The sequence below is a fragment of the Pan paniscus genome, chromosome 1 (assembly GCF_029289425.2).
Source record: "Pan paniscus chromosome 1, NHGRI_mPanPan1-v2.0_pri, whole genome shotgun sequence".
In the NCBI taxonomy this organism is placed as follows: domain Eukaryota; kingdom Metazoa; phylum Chordata; class Mammalia; order Primates; family Hominidae; genus Pan; species Pan paniscus.
Window position 1 is genome coordinate 88,186,152 of NC_073249.2, and position 22,374 is coordinate 88,208,525.

A 22,374-nucleotide genomic window follows, 5' to 3' on the forward strand; every position below is an offset into this window, starting at 1 on the left:
CATGTGCAGAAGGTGCCTGCTTCTCCTTTGCCTTCTGCTGTGATTGTAAGTTTCCTGAGGCCTCCCCAGCGATGAGGAACTGTGAGTCAATTAACCCTCTTTGCTTTATAAATAACCCAGTCTCAGGTATTTCTTCATAGCAGCGTGAGAACAGACTAATACACAGAGTTTGGAAGGGTGGGTGGAAGCTCCATAGCCTCCTTAAAAATCGATGTAAACTATCCAACAGAGAAAGCTGCTACTTTTCAAATGCAAGAATTGTGCACAGTGATGCTGTGTCCCAGGAAAATGGAAGGCTCTTTAAGGGCACTCACCAAACCACCAAGGAGACTGTGGGTCGTGTTTCTAATCTGCCTGGAATGACTTCTCTGAGAAGGTCACATCCTTCTGGTAACTGCACTGGGAAAATAGCAGTGCAGGAAGTCAGCAGTCTCCACTGACGACTCACCTGAAGTTTGCCTTTCTGAGAAATAGTGTTCCAAAACAAAGTGAGTGTTTTATTTGCCGTAGAAGAAAAGGGAAGAAGACATGGAAACAAGAATACAAGTTCATTAGAAGAAGAGTATTCAGTTTTAAGAAGAGGGGCACTCACCCTACACTCCAAATCTCCATCTCTCCTCTCTTTCACATCTTATCCATTACTACCTCCTCAAGACTTTCATCACAGAAAAGAAACAGACCCCGGATAGTTCAGTCTACACCCCAATCAATACAGCCCTGAAAAGGTAAACAGAATGTTTTGGTTATAATGTTTTATTACAAAGGTAATATATGATCATTATAGAAAAATAAAATAGGTCATCAATAATTGCATCACCTTGAAACAATCACTTTTAATTTGTTGTTAGAGGTTAGTCTATTTTAACATTTCTGAAGTCATATAGATTTACATGATTGTTCTCATGTAACCTGTAACATAAGCATTTCTCATGTTGCTACATCTGTTAATAACAGTGGTTTGACTAATTGTATTGGCTGTGTGGATGTGGAACAGAAGATTCTTGATGTCAAGAATGGCTGAGGCACAGAAGGTGCAGTCAGTCATTTGGGACCATATGGTCTGTGGCTTTCAGGACAGGGAGCTTTGGGACTCAGGTAGATGACTCTGGAAGAGTCCTTCTCTTTTGGAACTGCAGCATCCCTTCGTCTTCCTCAAGGGGAATTTAGTCCAGGAAATACCAGATCCTCACCTCTCTAATTCTCTTCTCAAATCCCAAGGCAAAACAATGGAGACTTAATGTGGTTCTGGTAATTGGGCTCTTTGTTCTTCTAGAGCTTCCGACTGCATAAGCAGTGAATAGGTGATTTTGTTCTCAGCATGGAGAAGGCAGAAACCAGCAGTAGGGATCCACAGAGAGGGCATAGGAAAGATGTTAAAGAGGCTGGGCATTGGGGCTGATGCTGGTCATCCCAGCACTTTGGGAGGCCGAGGTGGGCAGATCGCTTGAGGCCAGAAGTTCGAGATCGGCCTGGCCAACACTGTGAAACCCCGTCTCTACTTAAAAAAAAAAAAAAAACAAAAACAAAAATTAGCTGGGTATCATGGCACATGCCTGTAATCCCAGCTACTGGGAGGCTGAGGCATGAGAATCGCTTAAACCTGGGAGGCGGGTTTGCAGTGAGCCAAGATAGCACCACTGCACTCCAGCCTGGGTAACAGATTGAGACTCTGTCTCAAAAAAAAAAAAAAAAAAAAAAAGATGTTAAAGGAAAAATCTGAGGTGCAATTCATGAAGTTTAGTGTTCCAGTGGCAAAATGTCACAGGCAAGTATTTATTGGGAAAATGTGGAAGCAAAATAAAGACAATCGATTGGTTTTCAATTACATAATTGTTTTTTGGGGGTAGGTATCTTCTTAGAAAGCCCCTAGTCACATAATTATATGTTAGTAGGCTGCTTATGATTGGCTGGGGTTCTCTTATTTCTAACATAAGCATTTATCAGAAATGATCCAAGTTAAGTTTTGCTTATGCTCGTATGTAGTATGACCCCGTGAAGTTTTGCTTGTGTTTGTAGTTTAAGCAAAGTTAAAGCTACTTCTAAGGGCCAGGTGGTTTTGTTTGCTCAGGAATTTTTCCAGTCTCCATTTAAATTTTCCTTTAACAATTCCCCTCTTTTTGTCATCCACTCAGCAAGCTGAGAGTGTGACCACATAGCATAACGTTACTCTTTAGTTATTACTGTTGACATGGTCGTTGGGAGGAAGAGTCAGGTAGATGTTTTTATCATCGTCAGTAGGTGCCCTGGGGTTCAGAGTCATGTAGCCACCGTCAGCTGTTTCATAGTCATTGTTGATTTCTTCAAGTTGTCTCTTTCTGATGGCAATCATTTGACATCCAGGTGGCTGCAGGAAAGCATTTAAAACCCATAGGATAATTCAATACACCGGGGAGGTAAATACAATAACTATAAGGAGAATAATAGCCAAGGATTGAAAAATTCCTCTGAGCAAAGATTCTCAGGAGCCAAGACTTAACCAATCAAATAAATTAATGAATACAAATAAATATTATCTGATGAAAAACTCATGTATGTTCTTTAATGTCTTTTAAATTTTAGGAGGCTATTGTTTTGCACTAAGCTCCTGCACTAGGCCCAAACAGAACAGACAAAAATTCAAAATGGAATCACCCATGATAAAGTTTCAAGTCACCAAACAGAAACTACATTCTTATCTGGCCTTTGGAAAAATCAGGAGAGAGAGATAATAACCTAATAACCTAAAAATCTAATTTCCCAAACAGGCCAGTTTCAATTGGCATCCTTACAAAAGAGTAACCTGATGTTAACCAACCAGTTATTTATTATTCTGTTTCCCTATTCCTGTCTTTTGCAACTTTAACCAGCTTTAAAATAGCCAATCCACTTTAAATTCTTTGTTTCTGCTTTCTTCAGACCTTTTTCTGTCTATGAAGCCAATCTCCTCTGCTGTAACTCATTGGAAACCTTATTCTAATTTAAGGAGGCAAGTATTGCCCAGTTCTAGAATCACCATAAAGCCAACTGAGATCTTTAAGCATTTCTTTTGACATCAGTAGGAACACAAGCTCCTCCTTGTTAAGCTGTTAAGATACCAAGAACTTTTATTTTGGGGTGCTGTTGAGGCTAACTTGCTCATTTTAGATTGTATTGCTTGAAAGGAATTCAGAGTATTCTTCTATTAAAAAAACAAAGTTAATATTTGGAGCAAATTATGATCTTAGTTTTTGAGTTTAGAGGGCAGCTAGGTGAAACAATTTCTAGAGGTGAGTTTGAGGCAAGTTTAAATGGTAGACTGAAGATAGCAGTTGCAATGTGATGTGCTTTACTGGTTTGCAATTTGAATGTCTCTGGTTATTTCATTAAACATTCTGGTAAACTCTCTGAGTGACCCAGATAGCAGCAGGCATTCAGATTGGCATTAAGGCATAAGTGCTCTGTTGCAGTGATTTTTCTGAAGCTTAAAGTCACCAGTTTCAGTTTGCAGAGCTTTGGAAAAGGGCAGTTTTAGTTTTTAGTGGAACTAAAAAACAAAAATTCAGGAGTCAATCTGGTTTATAGGGAGATAATAAAACTTCAAAGAAAATGAACAGGCCTAGAATTTGACAATGGATGCACAATAGTTTTCTACTAAAATATAATCTTTTTTATTCTGGAGAAAAATATTTTTATTTCCATTTTTACCAAAAATCAAAGTTGACTTTTTTGCAAAAATAAATCTAGTTTCATTAAATTTGACCTGATTATTTATACAGGTATAATAAAAACAGTAATTTTAAAATATATTTTAGCCACAGCTTTGGTGATATCCAAGAGACTTTACTGACTTTGTATCAGTCAACTTTAGTTTTTAAAAACTATCTAGTAATTGAGAAATCTCAGATTAGGCCTTTAAAAGCCTCTCTCGGCTAAGAAGCCAAGCCAAGGACTTGCCCAATTATGTCCTGTCATAAGGAGAATAGATTCTTATTGAACCTATGCAACTACCCAGATTGAAAATAAAAATATTTAATAAGAGTTTCCAAATTCTGAAACAATCAGGTAGAGAGAAAAAGATAAGTGGAACACTTTTTTATTTTTGTTTTAGTAGTTTGTCTTATCTGGAAATGGTGTAGATATTTAATGAATACCTGTCATTTCATTTTAACATAGTTAAAGTGGCAAACATAATATTAACAAAACCAACTACCTGTCATCTCAAGGTATTTTTCTGACAAATTGTATAGCAGACAACGTGAGCTTATTTGGGTAAAACTAGGTAGAATATTCACTTTCATTAATACCAATATTCTTATTTATTAAAGATTACTCAGGTCATATGAAGTTGAAAAGCATTTTGGCAAAGTTCTTTTCTTCTGAGAAAATATGTAATTTATACAAGTGCTTATTTTTCTCTAGGCCAGTTGAGCTCCTTTAATACTGTTTCTAATAAATGCCATCTGGAGGTGGAATAATATGTACAAATAGCATACACATGTGTAGATATATGTAAACATACAGAAAGATGCAAACAGAAATTCATGGCTTTTGTTCTGAAATTTTAGCCATGTGCCAGGTATAATAATATAAAACTAATTAGTTGGATCTAGCCTCTGGTTAAAGTTAGCTGTTCAGATGGCTGACACTTTTTATTGATATTTGTGGAGAGGACTATTAAGATTTTTCATTTGCCAGTTTGTTTCTAAAAAATTCCTCCTTCTTTCTTTTTGATGATTCATTTCGCTGAAGCTTGTGTTTAAAAACATTTACACAATTCAAAGGCCCAGAGAAAGGGTACGAAGCTTCTCCAAGAAGGAGTTTTGGGGCATTTTCACCTATTATTAGGAGTCAATCTTATTGAGACTGGATTAAATTTTAAATGAGTGACTAAGGAGACATCTAGTTTATCTGGCCTATTTCCAATTAGTTTTTCTTATTTTTAGCCTTAGTGGTTGCTTTTATAACAGTTCATGTGTGCAATAACAAGAGTTAAATTTAGTTGTTGTAGATACTCCTGGCTCATTTGAGGATCTAATTTTTTAAGGAGGTTAGCATTGAGTAGGTTCAGATGGAAAAAGCAAGCAATCAAAGAGGTTAATAGGTTTAGAATACTTTCTTATTAGCACATTGTAAAGATTTACTTAGAGAGACTATTTTTTTAAATCATTCTTTTAGAAACCTTTACATACCAATCAAAATTATTTATCATTGTTTCTGAGACATTTGGGATCTCATTTTTTCCCAATGCATCCCTTAAATCAACAATTTTTTCTAGATTTAAACATCCTCACTGTGACCATTGCAACTTTAAGTCATCTCTGGTAAGGCTCAATAGGTAAGGCACACCTATTTCTCTAGAAAGTCACAGGTTCTGGGCCCATATTATCTGAACATAGAAATCACTGTGTTTCAGATGGAGGAGTCCCAGACTCTGTACATTCTGACAAAGCCATAATATCTTGCCCTTCTGAAATTTACCTACCTGAGGACTCCAACTGGACCCCCAGTTCAGTTTCTGTTGAACACCTAGTTCAATCTGTCAAATACCCAATTTGACCTCTGGATCCCAATCCAGAAATCAGACCTTGTCTGGAAACTAGTACACTATACTGGACCTAGTATAGTTCCTGTTGGAAACAGATGAACTTGTCAAATACCCAGATTAACCGCTGAATCAAATGAGAAATAAAATTACTCAAATAAACTCAGAGAGCTCAGGACACAAGTTGCAAGCCTGATATCTGAGAGGGACTTACCTAGCGACTCACAAATGCAGGAAGAAACCAGTGAACACAATGGGCTTAATGGGTACCTATGCCTGGTTACCCATTGCTCTTAGGGATCTTTGGGGGAGATTCTACTTTATATCCTACTTCTGACACCAAACTGTTAAAGAAAAATCTAAGGCACAATACAATTTTAAAGAGTTCATTTGAGTAAGAAGCAATTCATGAATTGGGTGACACCAAACAAAAAGAGGTCTAATGTTTTAATGACAGAAAGTCAGAGACAGGTATTAATTGGGAAAATGTGGAAGAAAAATAAAGAAATTTGATAGGTTTGCAGTTACATAATTGTCTTTTGGGTGAGGTACCTTACTGAAGTGTTCTTAGTCACATAATTATGTTAGTTGGCTGCTTACGATTGGCTAGGGTTAAATCTTATTTCTGTCTAACATAAATATTCACCAGAAATGATCCAAGTTAAGTATTACCTATTTTTAGTTACAATCCAACTTGAGTTTCACTTATGTTTGCAGTTTAAGCAATGATAAGGCTATTTCTAAGGCCTGGGTGGCTTTGTTTGCTCAGGAGATTTCAGGCCCAGTCTCCATTTTAATTTTGCATTAACAAAGGCAAAAAGAGAGGAAACAGGAGAGAAGGGACAAGGCAGGAAGAAAAGGAGATGGCTGGGATTACTCACCTCAAATTGGGCAGCCTTCACAGGATCAGTGGAATTGGCTGTGGGGAAAAAGAAAAAGATTAGCCAGGGCACTGCTGTTGAAAAGGGCCTGCCCATGCTGATGCTGAGGCTGCAAAACCATAACCAGACTCAAAGCAAGGACTACTGACCCCTTGACACAGTCCTGTAAGGCCAAGGGCTAAGTAAATATGGCCTCATGTACCCACCCTTGGGGTCACCCAGCCACAGCCTTCCCCACGGGCCACACTGGTGGAGGGAAGCAGTCACTTGGGCCACACTCTTTTCAGGGAATTGCTGAGCTTTCCTAGAAGCAAACCAGACAGCTTGGGGATCTGAGATACTGGGGAAGACGTGGAGCAGGGTGTTCAGCATCAGAGTGAAGTAAAGTCCAGATTTTTGCTGACCACATCAGGAAGAGAAGGCTGAGGGCCATTTCCACATTGTCCAAATGTAGTGCATCTTTGTTGGAACTTTGAAGAATATAGTACTCCATGGCATTAAAAAGGAAGACAGAAAGAGAAAGTAACATGAGAGAGAAAAAGAGAGGCAGGGAGGGAGCTTAGGGAGGGAGAAAGGGAGGGAGGGAGGGGGGAAGGAAGAAAGGGAGGAAGGGAGAGAGGGAGGGAGGGAGGGAAGGAGGGAGGGAGGGAGGGAAGAAAGGACTTTCTCTGGTTAGTGTCCAAAACACACCTAATTGCCTCATGTTTTTGTCATAAACTGATTTTGCCAGTGTGAAAAGCAGCCCCAGTATTTGCAAAGTGGCATTTCTCAGGAAGTCGGGAGACATCTGAGACAATGCATCTAGTCTCTTCTCTCACCCCCTGAACACAGAGAGCCTTTATTGCCATGCTGTAAATTCTGCAGCAAACCACATTCTGAATTCCCATTCTAATACATTCCCCAACAATTCTAGCAACCCAGCTTTGCCTTTTGGGAAAGGATTTTTAAGAAACCATTTATGCAGCCCCAATGCCTGGCTGCAAAAATGCCTCATCAAATGCGCTTATGCCAGTGTAGACAGAACCACACAACAAGACGGATAATCCAGTTGCTTGGACTTTGTTTTTTCCAGATCTGCTTTGGCCCTGGTGTGAACACAGGCCCCTATCACCACTGGGCCTGGCCAGCGGACGTGCAACCTTACTGCAAGCACAGCTGAACAAGTGATATTTTGCTCAAGCTCTTAAATCTGTTGGCTCTGCTCTGAATCATACTCCAGCCATCTGAGGTGCGGTCTTTGACAGCCTTTTTCCTGCCTGTTCCTACTGTCATGGAAACCCCCGGAGAAAGCCCTGGTTTCCTTTATGCTCTGACTTTAACTACAGTCTGGAAGTTGCCTGGCATCCTCCTGGAAGTTCCTTTACACACTCCCACCTGAATGTCAGACCTAGAAGGCCTGAGAGGTCACCCTGGCCACCCACTCATTTCCTCAGTGAGGAGACTGAACCCCATCAGGGAGACTGACTTGCTCAAGGCTCCACTGTGTGATGGGGGCAGAACCAGGCCAAAATGCAGTCAACCTTGAGTGCATGGGCATCAGAACCGAGTTTTGCCCACAGAGTAGAGCCCACTAGTGCCCCTAGTCCCCCAGAATTTTCTCAAGCCCAAACCTCCTCTTAGTGTTCCACAGACAGCTGAGCCTGGCCACTCCACCCCATACCTCCACAGAGGCAGATTCCTCAGCAAATCGAGGGGTTTCCAGGCCTCCTCCTCCTTTCCCCTTAGACTCCTGCCTCCCACATCCGATTGGCCTCAGTCTTACAGCCCCTAACCCCATCCTCTGCCAGCTCTGCCAAAGCTCCACAGAAAGACCAAAGTATCTCTGATTTCCTGCTCTGGAAATATCATCAGATTCCTGGTACCAGAAATTCGGACACAGCCCTCTCCTCTGTATCTGGGACTGGTGTTTCTCTTCTCATCTCCAGAGAGGTCATCTTTAGGCCCAGGAGTTAGACTCAGAGCTGACCAAGCGATTTAAGCCCCGGCCATCCTCCCACCGCTGCTCCCTCCCTGGCTCCCAGCTGAACTCGCACAAGCCCCTTCTCGCTGGCGCAGTCCAGCCGGCAGCCCTGGTGAGCCATCACTGGATCCCTGAGACAACCCTGTACTCACCTGGTTTCTCAGGGAGGGTCTCTCTCATTTCCCTGCACTCAGGGTATCCTGAGAGAGCTGGGAGGGGCACACAGGAGGTTAGTAGGATTAGGCAGTGGGGCCTGAGTCCTCAGGACCAAGGACCAGGGCCAGGGTTGGATGGGACCAGCTCAGGCCTTCCCTCTGGCAGATGTTTCCTGTCCTCCCACCCCCATCTCCCCTGCTCAGGGGCCGCTCCCGCCTGGAAAAGGGCTGGTCCAGAGGCAGAATTCAGCTCACCCGTGGGGACGCCCAAGAGTGTCAGAAAGGCCACTCCATGGCATCTGTCTGAGGCTTGCTCTGCCTTTTAAAAACACCCCTGTGTCTCAGTCTCTCTCTCTCTCTCTCTGTTTCTCTGTATTTACTTACCATCAGTAACTGAGGTGTTGGCTATGAACCAATTGCAAAGTGATTTGTGAGGTGTTAGTGGGATTATTTCTTTCTTGGTGGCTTGCAGTACCCTCTCTACTCCCCCTTCGACACCCATATGAGCCCCACCCAGCTTCAATCCCTGCCTTGGCCCAGTGCCTGGAGAGTCCTCCTTCCCTAGCTAAGCGCTGCCCTCACATACCACCTCCTCCAGAGTGGCAACAGCCCTGTTTGTGTGCTGTTACTGCCTACCAGGCACTGTGTAAGAGCATCAGCCTCTTTCATCCCCATGGCAACCCTGTGAGGTAAGTCCTATTAGTGTCCCCATTTTCCACTTGAGACAGGTGAGGCACAGAGAGGTGGAGTGACTCACTTGGGTCATATAGTTGGTATGCTGTAGAACTAGATTTGAACCCAGGCAGTCTGGCCCCACTGTGTGCACTCCATCACTACACTACACTGCTCTCCCCGAGACCTTCTCCAACTGCCTCAGCCCTTGTTGGGCTATGGAGCCTCCTCTGTACTTCTATCCTAGGCTTTTCATGTCCCTATCATTGCTCTTATCCCATCTTATTATAATGACCCTGTCTTCCTCACAATGCTGAGAACTCCCCAAGGGCAGGGACTGGACTTCATCTTGGCATCACCCACCACGTCTCACGCATTGGCTGACACATAAGCTAGTTTGTTCAAGTCTTGTCAAATGAATGATCTAATAAATGAATGAATGACTATAATACAATACGGGCCTAGATCTGAATGTGTATCTAGCTCAAAGAGAGGGATTCTGGCAATGTCTGGGGTTAGGGCCTGGGCCAAGTGGAAACTGATAACAAAAGGGACCGGGAGGAGCTACAAACCTGAAATCTGCTTTTTCCTGCAATAGATAAAGGCCACTACAGCAGCAACAATGGCCGCTACAGCAATCCCAGTGACCACAGCCACAATGATCCCCATCGGTGAAGAGCTGGGCGCTAGGGAAGACAGACATCAGGAGAGGCAGTACTCTCCTTGTCCCACCTCCCCCCCATCCAATGCTATGTCCTAGTGCTTGTCACCCGAAGCTCTTCTGTGTCTGAGTCACTCACTTCTGCAGCACTCACTACATCCCCAGCCTCATCTGCACAGGGTTTCTGTGGCTGGACTTATGCCTCCTGCCTACCGAGGTTTCTCCACCAAACTAATAAAGGCACACTGGTGAGCAGGCAGGAGCAGAAGGAAGGGCTCCCCTTAGCCCTCAGGGGCAGTGGGAAGGGTGGGCCCAAAGCCTCCCATAGCTGGAGGCATCATTACTCTATGGAGCACAGCCTTGAACAGTCCATGACGTGCCAGGCTTTCTGGAGTGAATGGCTATAACATGAGCCATGAGAAGAAACAAGGCAAACCTCAGTTCTTAGGAATGCCCAGGAGCTTAGGGAACCTCTGCACCAACGAGGGAGCTCTGCTTCGCTGCCGTCCTTAGTCTGGGGCCTGCATTTCAAAGTGGAACAACAGCCTGGCCACCTATCACCTGAGGGCTCCAAGCTCTGGCCCTTACTCCTGCTCATTGGTCAATACTTAGCCAGGCCTCCACACCACTCCTCTTTGCTCCAGTGCCCAATTTTGCGCTGTGGCCTTTCTCAGACCTCCATGTAGGCCCATATGACCTCAGCCCTTGTCCATCCCCTCTTCTCCCCTCCCTACATCTTGGCAGACTCCGCATACCTTGGACAGTGATGGTCACAGGCTTGGATGAGTACAGCGTGTAGCCTATGTTTCCTGTGCAGTGGTAATCACCACTGTGACTGTGGTTTGCTTGTGGGATGGAGAAGTTGGGATCTGAACGGGAAAATTTCTTGGATTTTCCATTCTGGAAGAATGTGACCTTGACCAGAGGCTTGTCCTTCCAGCTGTGGCACCTCAGCACGATGGTTTCTCCCTCCTGGAACTCCAGGTGAGGGGTCTGGAGCACCAGCCACTCTGAAAGACACAAAAAACCACAGAGGACCCGGGAGGTCTTGGCTCAGCTCTGAGACCCAGATCTTCCTTACTGGTGGGACACGATGTGCAGAGGGAACAGCTTAGGTTTGAAATCAGACAGTCCTGGACTCTAATGCTGGCTCTGTCATTTATGAACTCTTGGGCAAATAATTTAATCTCCTGAGCCTCAGTTTCCTCATTCGTGAAAATGGGCATGATACTGTCATGTATCTACAATAGCCCCTAGCACATAGTAGGTGTTCAGGATACACTCATCTCCTCCTTCTCCCAGGAAGGCAGCTGCAGCCTTTTCCTGCCCGACAGGCCTCTGCAGGAAGAACACAAGAGACCCTAAGATGCCATCTCTTCCATGTCGAGGAGGGAAGGAGGAATCCAGTGTGGCCAAGGAGTCTGTATATGATAAGGACATATGCCTTTGTGGACAGTAGAAAAGTCATGAATGTGCAACAAATGTTACCTGATGAATGCTACTTGATAAATTTACTTTGGGAATGTTAATAAATGTGGAGCTTCTTTCCAGCAGGGTCTAAAGGCAGCAGTGTCACCAGTGGGTCATTCGTTTGCTGTGTACTTTTGAGGAAAATTTGCTCTTCAGGTGAAGGGAGGGGACTAAGTGAAAAGCCACAAGGACAATGTTCATCACAGTCTCATTGTAACTTTGCTTTACAGAGAGCCACCTTTCAATGGGAGCTTTGTAAGATCATCAACCTCTCCAGCAAAATATGTATTAAGCTCTGCCCAGTTTCAGATGCTGGAAATACAAACATGGGTAAGACACGACTTTCATCTCAGGTTTCCCACAGGCTGGTGGAAGAGAGAGACAGAGAAGAGCGCCTAGCACAGTGAGAACATGGAGCTGGGGCATGGAGGGCGGGATGGGGGCAGGGAAACACTGATTCTCACCAGAGGCCTCTGAGGGAGGCGTTAGTGCCCCACGGAGCAGGTGAAGAAATGGAAACTCAAGGGTTAAATGAATTCATCATGTTGTATAGTGCGTCATTTCCAGGGCTAGGATTCAGTTGTGGTCTGTGCTTTTCAATTCTGCCATTAAAATGGAAATGGGTTTTATGCAGTAGGGATTTCCTTCTGCTTCTCTCACACTTGGCTGCCTGTTTTTGGCCTTGTAACCTTCTTCTGTTCAATCAGGACTGAGGCAAAGCAACCACTGATATGTGCTGAGGCAACTCACAGAGATACTTCCCAGTAAGCAGGCCACCCCCCTTTCCTACAAACCTCTGCCTGAAAGCAGATTTCATCCATCCTGGCCCTCCCAGGTCCACCCTGGGGCCTTCCTCCACTGACCAGAAAGCACAGTCAGATGCACAGGGTCGCTGAGGCTGGTCTGGCCAGTCTGGCACGTGTACTCCCCGCTGTCATTGTTGTTGGCCTTGAACCTGTAGCTGGGCTGCGTGTGGGTGGGGATGAGATTCCCATTGTGGAACCACTGAATGGAGTCGCTCTCAGGGCTGTGAGTCCCCCGGCATGTCAGAGTCACAGAGTCCTCCTGGAGCACGTTGATCTACTGGGGCTCGAGTTTCAGCACAGCCTTTGGGGGAGCTGCTGAGGGGCAGAGAGAGGAGGTAGCGTGAGGAAGAGGAAGCCCAAGAGCCTGAGAGGCCCTGAATCTCAGACAAAAAAGCACCTGTAGGCCTACTGGGGGCACCAAAAGCTGAGCCAGGCCCAGAATGGTTCTGCAACTGAAGGCAGTTGCTTTTGCTCATACATCCCACCACAAGGGCCCCAGGGAGCCCAGGACTCAGACAGGGCAACAGGGAAGAAGGAGCGAGCAGGCAAGAGAAACACCCTCGTAATACATATACTTTACCAGAGATATCCTCACCAGTTCCTTCTCTCTCTCCCCACCAACCTCTCCCCACCACCACAGACACACAGACACCCCATACATACATACTCTTTTGAGACTAACTTTTCTCCCCAATAAACAAAGGCATTTGGACACTAGTGGATAAATTTCCCCTGGGGCTGGCTGAAGATAAGTGGGGGCTCTGGTGGAGATGGCAGGCATGGGAGTTGGATATCAAGTTTCCGTTCTGACCTAATGTCATTCTGTATACTTTAAAAACGAGGTCAAGATGGCCCATCCTCACACCCAAGCATAGACAAGCCTCTCTGGCCTCAGAAGGATAAAGAGAGAGGGAGAAAAGCCGGAGGGCCAGTCCTGGAGCGGTGGAGGCTGAGTGGCACAAACACAGAAGTGCCCGGCAAAGTGTAGCCAGAGGTATGCAGAGACCACTCTGTCAGGGAACAGGCCTTGGAGCTCTCAGAAACATGCACAGTCAAGGATTTAGCAACACAGGGGGACAACATATGTAGGCCATGTGATTTTGCATGTGCCTGAATTTTATTTGGAGAGAGGAAGCCCTTGGTTTTATTTGGACAGCGGAAGGCAGTTGAGAGAGAGATCAGAGTTCTCATTTTCTGTGACAGCTCCCCCATTTGAACACCGTGGCTGCCTACCACTTGCCTCCATGGAAGGAGGAAAAGGAAGGAGGAGAGTGGAAGAGGGAGCAGGGGATCTTTCGGGAGCAATTACCCTTTCCTGGCCCTGACTTGGTACTGGGCTCAGTTGCTGGTGCATTTAGAGCACCTCCAGACAGGGCACTGGGAGGAGAGGAAAAGGGGACCCGAGGGAAGGAAAGGCTGTGGGTGGAGTACTTACCAGGTGTCCCAGCAACAGGAGCTGTAAGACAGAAAGCAAAGATCAGCCCACAGTGGAGTGTCTGAACTGACACCTGCCCACTTTGGCCCAGAGACTGCCCAGGCCCAGAGCGCCCTTCACCTTCAGCACAGCCCTCATGGCCATATCCCCTGGGACTGGCTGGATGAGCTGCACTTTTAAAACGACTGAGAACTCCCAGTAACATACAAAAATGAAATAAAATTATATAACACCCTCTTCCACCTGTTTTGTGGCATTTTCCTTTGGCTGACCCCTCTTGACTGATTAAAATAAATATGCCTCTGGAAAGAGGTCTCTGTTGGGCTTTACATATGATTTATACATCAGTGTAAATAATTTTGCCAGAGTTTATCCTGAGAGCAAGATTCGTTCTTTTGTTGGGAGGGGGTAGAAATTGCACAGGTAATCCATGATCACTACAGAAAAATAGAAAATACGCAGGAGCAAAATATTATCACCTTGGCATACATCCTGTTGGATTTTTTTCTGTGATCACACACACACACACGCTGTTCACATACAGACATACATAAGTGTAATGAGGATATACTCTAAAAACTGTTCTTTAACCTGATTTTTCACTGAGCAATGCAAGTTCTAGAAGATGAATCTGTTTCTATGTTGTCATTTTATTTTATTTTATTTTATTTTGTGGGGGAACAGGGTCTCACTCTGTCACCCAGGCTGGAGTGCAATAACGCGATCTTGGCTCACTGCAACCTCCGCCTCCCAGCTTCAAGTGATTCACCTGCCTCAGCCTCCCAAGAGCTGGGATTACAGGCCCGCGCCACCACACCCAGCTAAGTTTTGTATTTTTAGTAGAGAAGGGGTTTCACCATGTTGGCCAGGCTGGTCTGGAACTCCTGACCTCAAGTGATCTACCCACCTCAGCCTCCCAAAATTCTGGGATTACAGGTGCGAGCCACCGTTTCCCGCCCATGTTGTCATTTTAAATGGCTACACTATATCCTACTATTTGGCTGTCCTGTGATTTATTTAACAATTCTTTTGCTTGGCATTTAGGTCTTCCAGGTTTTTGCTATTAGAAATATCTGATAAAAGGAGGAAGAGACTGCAAAAGGGCACTAGATCTGTGACTTCATGCAGGGGTAGGGGGATGCCACTGGGTTAAGAAAAGAGCTTCCGTAGCGGAGGCAAAGTGTGGGCTAGGGTGGATAAAGATTTGTGGGTGCTGTTATTGGGTAAAGAAGCAAAGCTGGGTCCTTAGGTGAAGCAGAGCTGTGTGTGTGTGTGTGTGTGTGTGTGTGTGTGTGTGTGTGTGTGTCCATCTGTCCATGGGTGAGGGTTTTCTCTTGCATCTGGGCTGAGAGAAAGTTAAGAAGCTTCCAAGTGCATGTATATTTTCAGGGACAAAAGTACGGAAGGAAATGGAATCAGAACCAAGAGGTAAAAAGGGGGCAATGTGGAGAAAGTGTTGGCTTCAAAGTTTACAGAACTGGATTCTGGTCCCGATGCTCCAATATCTCAAAATATACACTTGGACCAATCACTTCCTTCCTTTGCATCCAAAATTAATCAACAAACCTGCATTGGCTTCCTACTGCCCTGCAATGCATGCTGAGTTCACCTAAGGGAAAAGAATGTTAAGTCCCTACTTCCACTGAAGACAAGAATCTAATGGTGGAGATAAGCACATGTATAATCTGATGTAAAAGAGATGACATTAGAGGAATTTGGATAAAATGCTATGGAGGTTCAGAGAAAGAAAAGATCCCAGGGCTCTGTGTTTGGGAGGGTTTGGGGTTCATAAGGAGGGGAATCCCACGGAGAAGATGGGACCTTTCAGGTTCATCAAGGACCTTCCAGAACTGATAGGATTTTGGCTGAGAGGGAAGAGGTATTCCACGGGAAGGAGCAGCAAGTACTTGGCAACATTCCCAGCAAGTTGCAGTCCAACTTCTACTTGATTTCTGGTCTCTCCTCAAGCACTTCCAATAATGAGGGACAAAGCAGGAAAGCAAGGTAGAAGTCATACTCTGGAGGGCTCCTAGTGCCAGGTGGTGTGGCAGTGGGGGAAAGCACATACTGAGTTTAAATGCTGACTCTGCTACTGCTAAGTGACCTTTCACAAATTACTTAACTTTTCTCTGCTTCAGTTTCCTTGCTTGTAAATGAAGATAATGACAGCAGTATCTACCTCATAGGGTTGTTGTTAGGATTAAATGAGATAATCCAGAGAAGGCGTTTAGTGTGCTACATGACACATGGTGAATTTCAAATAAATTTAAGTTATTTTTTTATAAGTTCGCTCCTTGGTTCAGTATACAGTGGGAAGTCACTTAGAATTTTCAAATTGGGGCTGAAAGTGCAGTGTCAAATAGACTGGAACAGGGCAAATGCCAAAGAGCTTAATTAAGAAAGAAACTAATTGTGATGGAAGAATGAGGTCAGAGAAAAAGAAAAAGAAAAAAAAAAGAGATGACTGTAGTGATCCAGAATATGTGGATAACCCATCAAACAACTGGCCTCTTCATTCCTTGAACTGCTCATCATCAGTAAACTTTCTTTCTTTGGAGATGAACTTTCTCTGCTCAAGTACAGCCACCAGAATAATCTTTGACCTTATCAAGAACCCCAAAGCATCCATCTTACCAATGGCTGTCCTTGAGCACATGTTTGCCTTTACCTCCCACCCTCCCCCATCTAGCTTGAATTCAATGAGGCATCATTATAATTACCTCCTTGCAAATCCCCTTAACTTTGTTGCCTTTCTCTATCTCTACCAAATGCACCTGTATTCCCCATGCCTTTACTTGCTCAGCTGCGTGTTATTGAAATTACCACACAAGAAGGCAAACTGTTGACGCAGTAAATGTGCGATCACCGCATTCAAAAGGACACTGAACTGCCATTGTGGCACTTTTTTCCAAGAAATTTGCTCTGCTACTCTGAGTAGTGACACTCATCTTTTCCTCATTCCCCAAGCTTTCTCGTCCCACCCTCTGCCTCCAGTCCTCTCTCATTTTTAGCTGATGCCTTTCCTCATATTTCACAGAGAAAACAAAAGAGGTTACACAGAAGATCTCACATCGTCCCCCGACTAAATCTACCAGTCTTTTCTGCATCTCTACCTGACTTCTCCTTCCTTGCATTTCACTGGAGAAAGCATCTCTCCTCCTGTATATGGTCAGTCTCAAAGCAAGTACTCTGGATCCCATTCCCTTTAATCCTCTCAAAGGTTTCCCTTTCTGTTATTCACTTTCTTTTCTGCATCACCAGTTTCTCTCTTAGCTGGATCTTCCCATCAATGGTAAATTTATTTCAGCATCTTCCATTAAAAAAAAAAAACAAAAAAAAAACTTTTCCTTGACACCACATATAATTCCAGCTACAGCCCCATTTCTCTTGGTTTTTGTTGTTGTTGTTGTTTGCTTCACCCAGGCTGGAGTGCAGCGGCACCATCTCAGTGCACTACGACCTCCGCCTCCCAGATTCAAGCAATTCTCCTGCCTCAGCTTCCCAAGCAGCTGGGATTACAGGCATGCACCACCACGCCCGGCTAACTTTTGTATTACCACCACGTCCGGCTAATTTTTGTATTTTTAGTAGAGATGGTGTTTCACCATGTTGGCCAAGCTGGTCTTGAACTCCTGACCTTAAGTGATCCACCCACCTCGGCCTCTCCAAGTGTTGGGATTACAGGCATGAGCCACCGTGCCTGGCCTGTCTCACCCCTTTCAAAACTAAATTTCTCCATTGTTTTTCTTACATAGGCTGTCCTCATTTCTTCTCCTCTCATTCACTAATTCTCTGCAATTTGGACTCGGCCCTCAGCAGTGCACTAAAACTTTTCTTGTCAAAATCACCAATGGCTTCATGTTGTCATAGCAAGTGGACACATTCTGTTTCTCTCCGTTTTCCCCATGTCAATATGTATCTTCGTTATCCACCCAGCTACATAGGCCAGAAACCTGCAAGCCATCTTTTAACCTCTCTGTCTCCCAAAATCCAGCCCCTTCCACATCAGGAAGTCTGGTTGATACTGCTTCCAACTTAGATCTTGAACCCACTAACTTCTCTTCACCCCCTTTATAGACACTACTCAGTTTAGTTCACCATCAGCTTTTTCCCATATCTTAATTTGTCCCCTCACTTCTTATGGTCACCCTACAATCCATTTTCCATAAAGAAGCTAGTTCCTTAAAAAAAAAAAAAACAAAATCAGATGATATACCTCCCCCGCTTACAAGCCTTCAGTTGCCTTTCTTTGGTCTTAAAAGAAAATGGAAATGGCCTGCAAGCCCTATCAAATTGGGTCCGTGCTTACTTCTCCAGCCTCAGCTCAGATCCCTCTTCACCTACTCATTGAGCTTCATTAACACTGGCCTTCCTGGCATTCTTCAAATTTGGGGATCTTCTGTATGCCAGTCCCTCTACCCTGAAATGCGTCCTTGATCACCAAATGGCTGAAAGTCTCAGCTTAAATGTCACCCCCTCAGAAAACTCTTTACATAACATCCTGGTTAAAGTAGGCTGCTCTCTTCTCTTCCCCACAACTAATCTTATCACAATACCCTGTTTACATCTTCATAGCCCTTTTCCATTTGTACTTATGCCTTCTTGTTTGTTTGCTTACCGTTTATATCCCTCAGTAAAATATAAATTCAAAGAGAGCAGTAGCCATATTAATTTGATGTGCCATTGCTCTGGAAATCATTCACTGGTTGAATCTAGGTGGGAGATAAGAGAGCCCAAAGTTGTACTGACAATAGGAGGTGAAGAAGAGGAAACAGATGCAGAAGAAATTTAAGTGGCAGAGAGAAGTTGGCATTTAATAGACTGGGGGGGTGATTTAAGTTGGATAACTAGGAAAAGGGTGGCTGCGCTTACACAAATACAAATGTTAGGAGGAAGAGAACATTTGTAAGGAGGAGATGATAAGTTGGATTTTGAATATACTTTGTTTTTGAGCTGGAGAATCGTTTTAGAGGTGTCCAACCAGCAGTGGAAATATAAAATTATACTTGACAGAAGCAAGCAAGAGAAATAGGTTTAGGAGTTATTGACATAGAAGTGGTAGCTAAAAACCTGAGTATGTAGGATTGGCAAGGGGGACGGTGTAGTGGGGGAGAGAATAAAAAAGAAGAAGAGGAAGAGGGAGAGAAAAAAAGGAAAAGATGAGGAAAGGAGAGAGAAGTCACCAATTATGTATCCATTCCACAGTTAATAAATAGTAGTAAATACCAAATATGCTCCCACCCGGTGTACTTATTGCTTCACAATAAGTTCATTGACCCCGTACTTCCGGTCAGGAAGGCTGTCAGTCATGTTCACTGATAAGTCTCCAAGTCCTAGAACAGTGCCTGCACATAGAATTTGGAGAGTCAGCAGGAGCAAAGGTGGTAAAAACAGAAAGTGCAGTGTACATACTGCCTGGCTGTAGAAGAAGATTCATGTGGGGTGCAATGGGGAACACAGTTTGCAGGGCAGAATTAGAGTATTTGCAGTGGGCAATGGAGCAGCACGGAAGGCATTTATTAAATGCACTGACACAGCCATAGCTGGACCTGAAGATGCCGTGGCCTTGGTGGGCAGCATGGATGCAGGGGAGGGGAGACAGGATCAATCAAGACCCCATCAGAGGGTGCTATAAAAATTGACTTATCAAGTGATGAAGACCTAAATGTGGCAGCCCCAATAAGAATGGAAAAAATGGGGTAAATCTTTGATGACTTAGTAAAAGGCAAATGGGAGAAAATACCAAAGATCTTTCCCAGGAGTCTTGCCCAGGTGGTAGAGAAGCACATCACCTCTCTAGGCCTGAACTTCCCCACATGACAAATGAGGTAGTTCACTTTACTTTCTCTTCTACTTTAATCCATTCCATCCTATTCATGGGGGAATACTCTGTCTTCCTTACCTCTTTCTCCTGTAGCCCAGTATCATCCTGCATTGACAGCCAAGAGCCGAGGGCCCCCAGAGCTGATCACGTTTCACTAGTAATCACATCACACAGCTTGGCTGAGTGGCAATATGCTTTCCTCTAGAATGTGAGGGTGGAAGCCCCAGGAACTGAGCTTGGAGAGATAGTCCTGGCAGTAAGTCTCCCCTACTTGGCCTCCCCTAGGCTTTTCAAACCACTCAGCATAATCAGTCGCCGTCCCCTGTCCAACAGCTGACAACATGGTTAGAAAAGAGCTCTCCATTTTGGCCTAAGACCCTGGCTTTCTTGCTGATCAGATGCAGTACTTCCCCATCATGGTCTGTGTGGTAAAAAGCAGCATGCATGATTTCTCTGGTCCCACAACAGATGACTCCAGACTTACCCAGGTTTTTGTATTCTCAGAGCCCCTGTTCCCTGGATAACCCAGATCTCCCTATGCTTCTGCCTAGGGGAATATTCTTACACATGAAGACAATAGGCTTCTGCTACACGAAGTGGTTTCAGGGGCACAGAGAATGGCCACTGCCACCTCCTCCCAAAAATGCATCTTACAACTTCCTCCCTACCCCTTACCCAAGGCAGCACTGGCCCTCCTGCCTAAGATTTGGTCTTTTGTGAAACATAAATTTCAAAGAAGGCAAACACTCTGGCCATTCATTTATCATTCAAGTATAGGTTACTAGACTTTTCTCAGAGCGGGTTCTGATGTGGAAAGCAACAGAACATCAAGAGTCTGGGTGTTCAGTAAGATTGGGTGAAAGACACTGAAAAAACCCTGAACTCTGCCACATTGGATGACTTTCCAAAGCCAGCAGAGTCATCAGGGTTTCATCTTCACCAGCCTGCCTTCCCTCCCCTGGGTGTCCTGACGGGCTTCCCATGCCACCCCTCATCCTTGCCCAGGGTTATCCTCAACTGAGGTTCCCGTTCCTCTCTCCCTCCTGGGGGCCCTGACTCACCCAGGAATAGCACAGCTGTCCACAGAAGCATATGGCCCCAAGGCTGGGGGGACTTGCAGTCAGCCCAGTCACTCTCAGTGGCAAGGACAGGTAAGAATGACAGGATTCCCATCACTCCCTGGAGTGAGCTGGCGCCCAGAGCACAGCAGTCACAGCCTTCTCTCAAAGCTTGGCGGATTCTACCCTGGAGGGCAAACAAATTCTGGAGTCTGAAAGGGGAAGTGAAAAAGAAATGTTCTGTTTTATCACAGGCTCCTCCCTTTCCACCCTCTTTCCTCTGTCTTTCCCTCCTAGAAGATTCAGAGCTTCCCAGAATAAATCTGGTGTAGCCCATGTTCAAATTCACAGAAATTTTAGAAACTAGGGAAACAACTCCCTTCTTCTTCCTCTGAGGCCACAGCTGGCCTGGGCCTCTGGGAGAAAGAGGGAAATGGTCACCAAAACTCAGCTCAGAACCTCCTGTTTCAGTCTCTATCCTCCTGAGAAAGGGTGATGGAGGACAGCGTGCACCAGCAATCTTCTAGTACTTCTACTTCCATTTGGAGACCCAGGCCCTGGAATCTGGACGCTTCTTGAAATTGAGCATGGGGACTCCAGGCCACCTACCATCATTTAATTTTCTCTATTGTCATAATCCCAGACTCACTGCTGAGTTGTGGAACAAGGACAAGGAGGTATGTCAGGATGGCAATAGAATGACCACACTCATCCTCATTATTCCCCTGCCCTCATTCATTCTTTTTCTTATTCATTCTTCTATTTAATGAATATCCCAATAAGTATCTATTGAGCACCAATCTGTGCCCTGGTTTTGTATCTTGGTCATTTTTGCCACCCTCATTTCCATCCCTGTTCTCACTGCAATGGCATGGTGGAAGAGCATGGGCTTTGGAGCTGTGTTAGGTTTCGGGTTGAATGCCAGGTGGCTTCTCAGAGTGTCAGGTTCCAATCTGTAAAAGTGAAGATTATTGTGCCTACCATTTAAGCACGGTTTCTCAGCCTCAGCACTATGGACATTTTGGGCCAAATTATTCTTGTGAGAACCTTCCCCGAGCATTGTAGGGTGTTCCGCAGCACTCCTGGGCTCTACCTGTTAGATGCCAGTGGCACTCCCAGTTGTGAAAACAAATATGCCCCCAGATATTAGCAAGTGTTCCCCAGGGGACGAATTGCCCCTGGCTGAGAACCACAGTACTACAGGTTTTTGGAAAGTAAAAGAGAATATGAGGGTTAGCAAAGTGCTTGGTACATCGTGGGTGTCCGGTGAATGCTAGTTCTCTTTTCTTGCATTCTGTCATCCTCCTCATTACCATTTGTTCACCCTCAACATCTCCAAAACACGAGTTTCTCTGGAATCTCTCCTGGGGCCCCTTTCTGGGGACTCTTTCCCAAATGCCTTCTCAGGAAGCAGGCTGTAATACTTTAATACTTAAGGAAATGACACTGTAAAACCTTGTTATCACACTCTGTGGTCTTCAGAAACCTTCAACAGCCCCACCCACTCTGACGCATGCTTTTACTACTGCCCCCGTTCTACCCCCAGATCCATCTCCAGCTCTTATCTAATTTTTAGGTTAAAAATTAGTTTTTTTTTTAACTGGCAATGTGATAACAATGAGCTGGCATCAATACTTTATAAATATCATTAGAAACAAAGGCATACAATATATAGGTAACACACTAAGAAACCAAAATTAATATTTACTATGTAAGCATGTGAATTCTTACTGTAAAACCAAGGGTATCTGAGACAGGTGGCAATTAATTTAGAAGTTTATTTTGCCAAGGTTAAGGACATGCCTGGAAGAAAAAAACACAGAATCACAGAAACAGTATGTGGTCTGTGACTTTCTCCAAAGATGAATTTGAGGGTTTCAATATTTAGAGGAAAAGCAGGCCCGAGGGGAAAGAGGAAGAGTATGGTAATCCACATGTTGTAAAGGAAAAGT

General features: G+C 44.5%; 1 protein-coding gene across 1 annotated transcript; it reads right to left on the reverse strand.

The window, feature by feature from the left end:
- Positions 1 to 737: 737 nt before the first annotated feature.
- LOC117976059 (low affinity immunoglobulin gamma Fc region receptor II-c-like) lies at positions 738 to 20,609 on the reverse strand. Its single transcript, XM_034939116.3, is given in 7 exon segments — positions 738 to 2,344; positions 6,382 to 6,419; positions 9,741 to 9,854; positions 10,585 to 10,839; positions 12,163 to 12,420; positions 13,541 to 13,561; positions 20,426 to 20,609. Coding segments are annotated over 7 exon segments (972 nt in total). The 5' UTR covers positions 20,538 to 20,609; the 3' UTR covers positions 738 to 2,170.
- Positions 20,610 to 22,374: the final 1,765 nt, after the last annotated feature.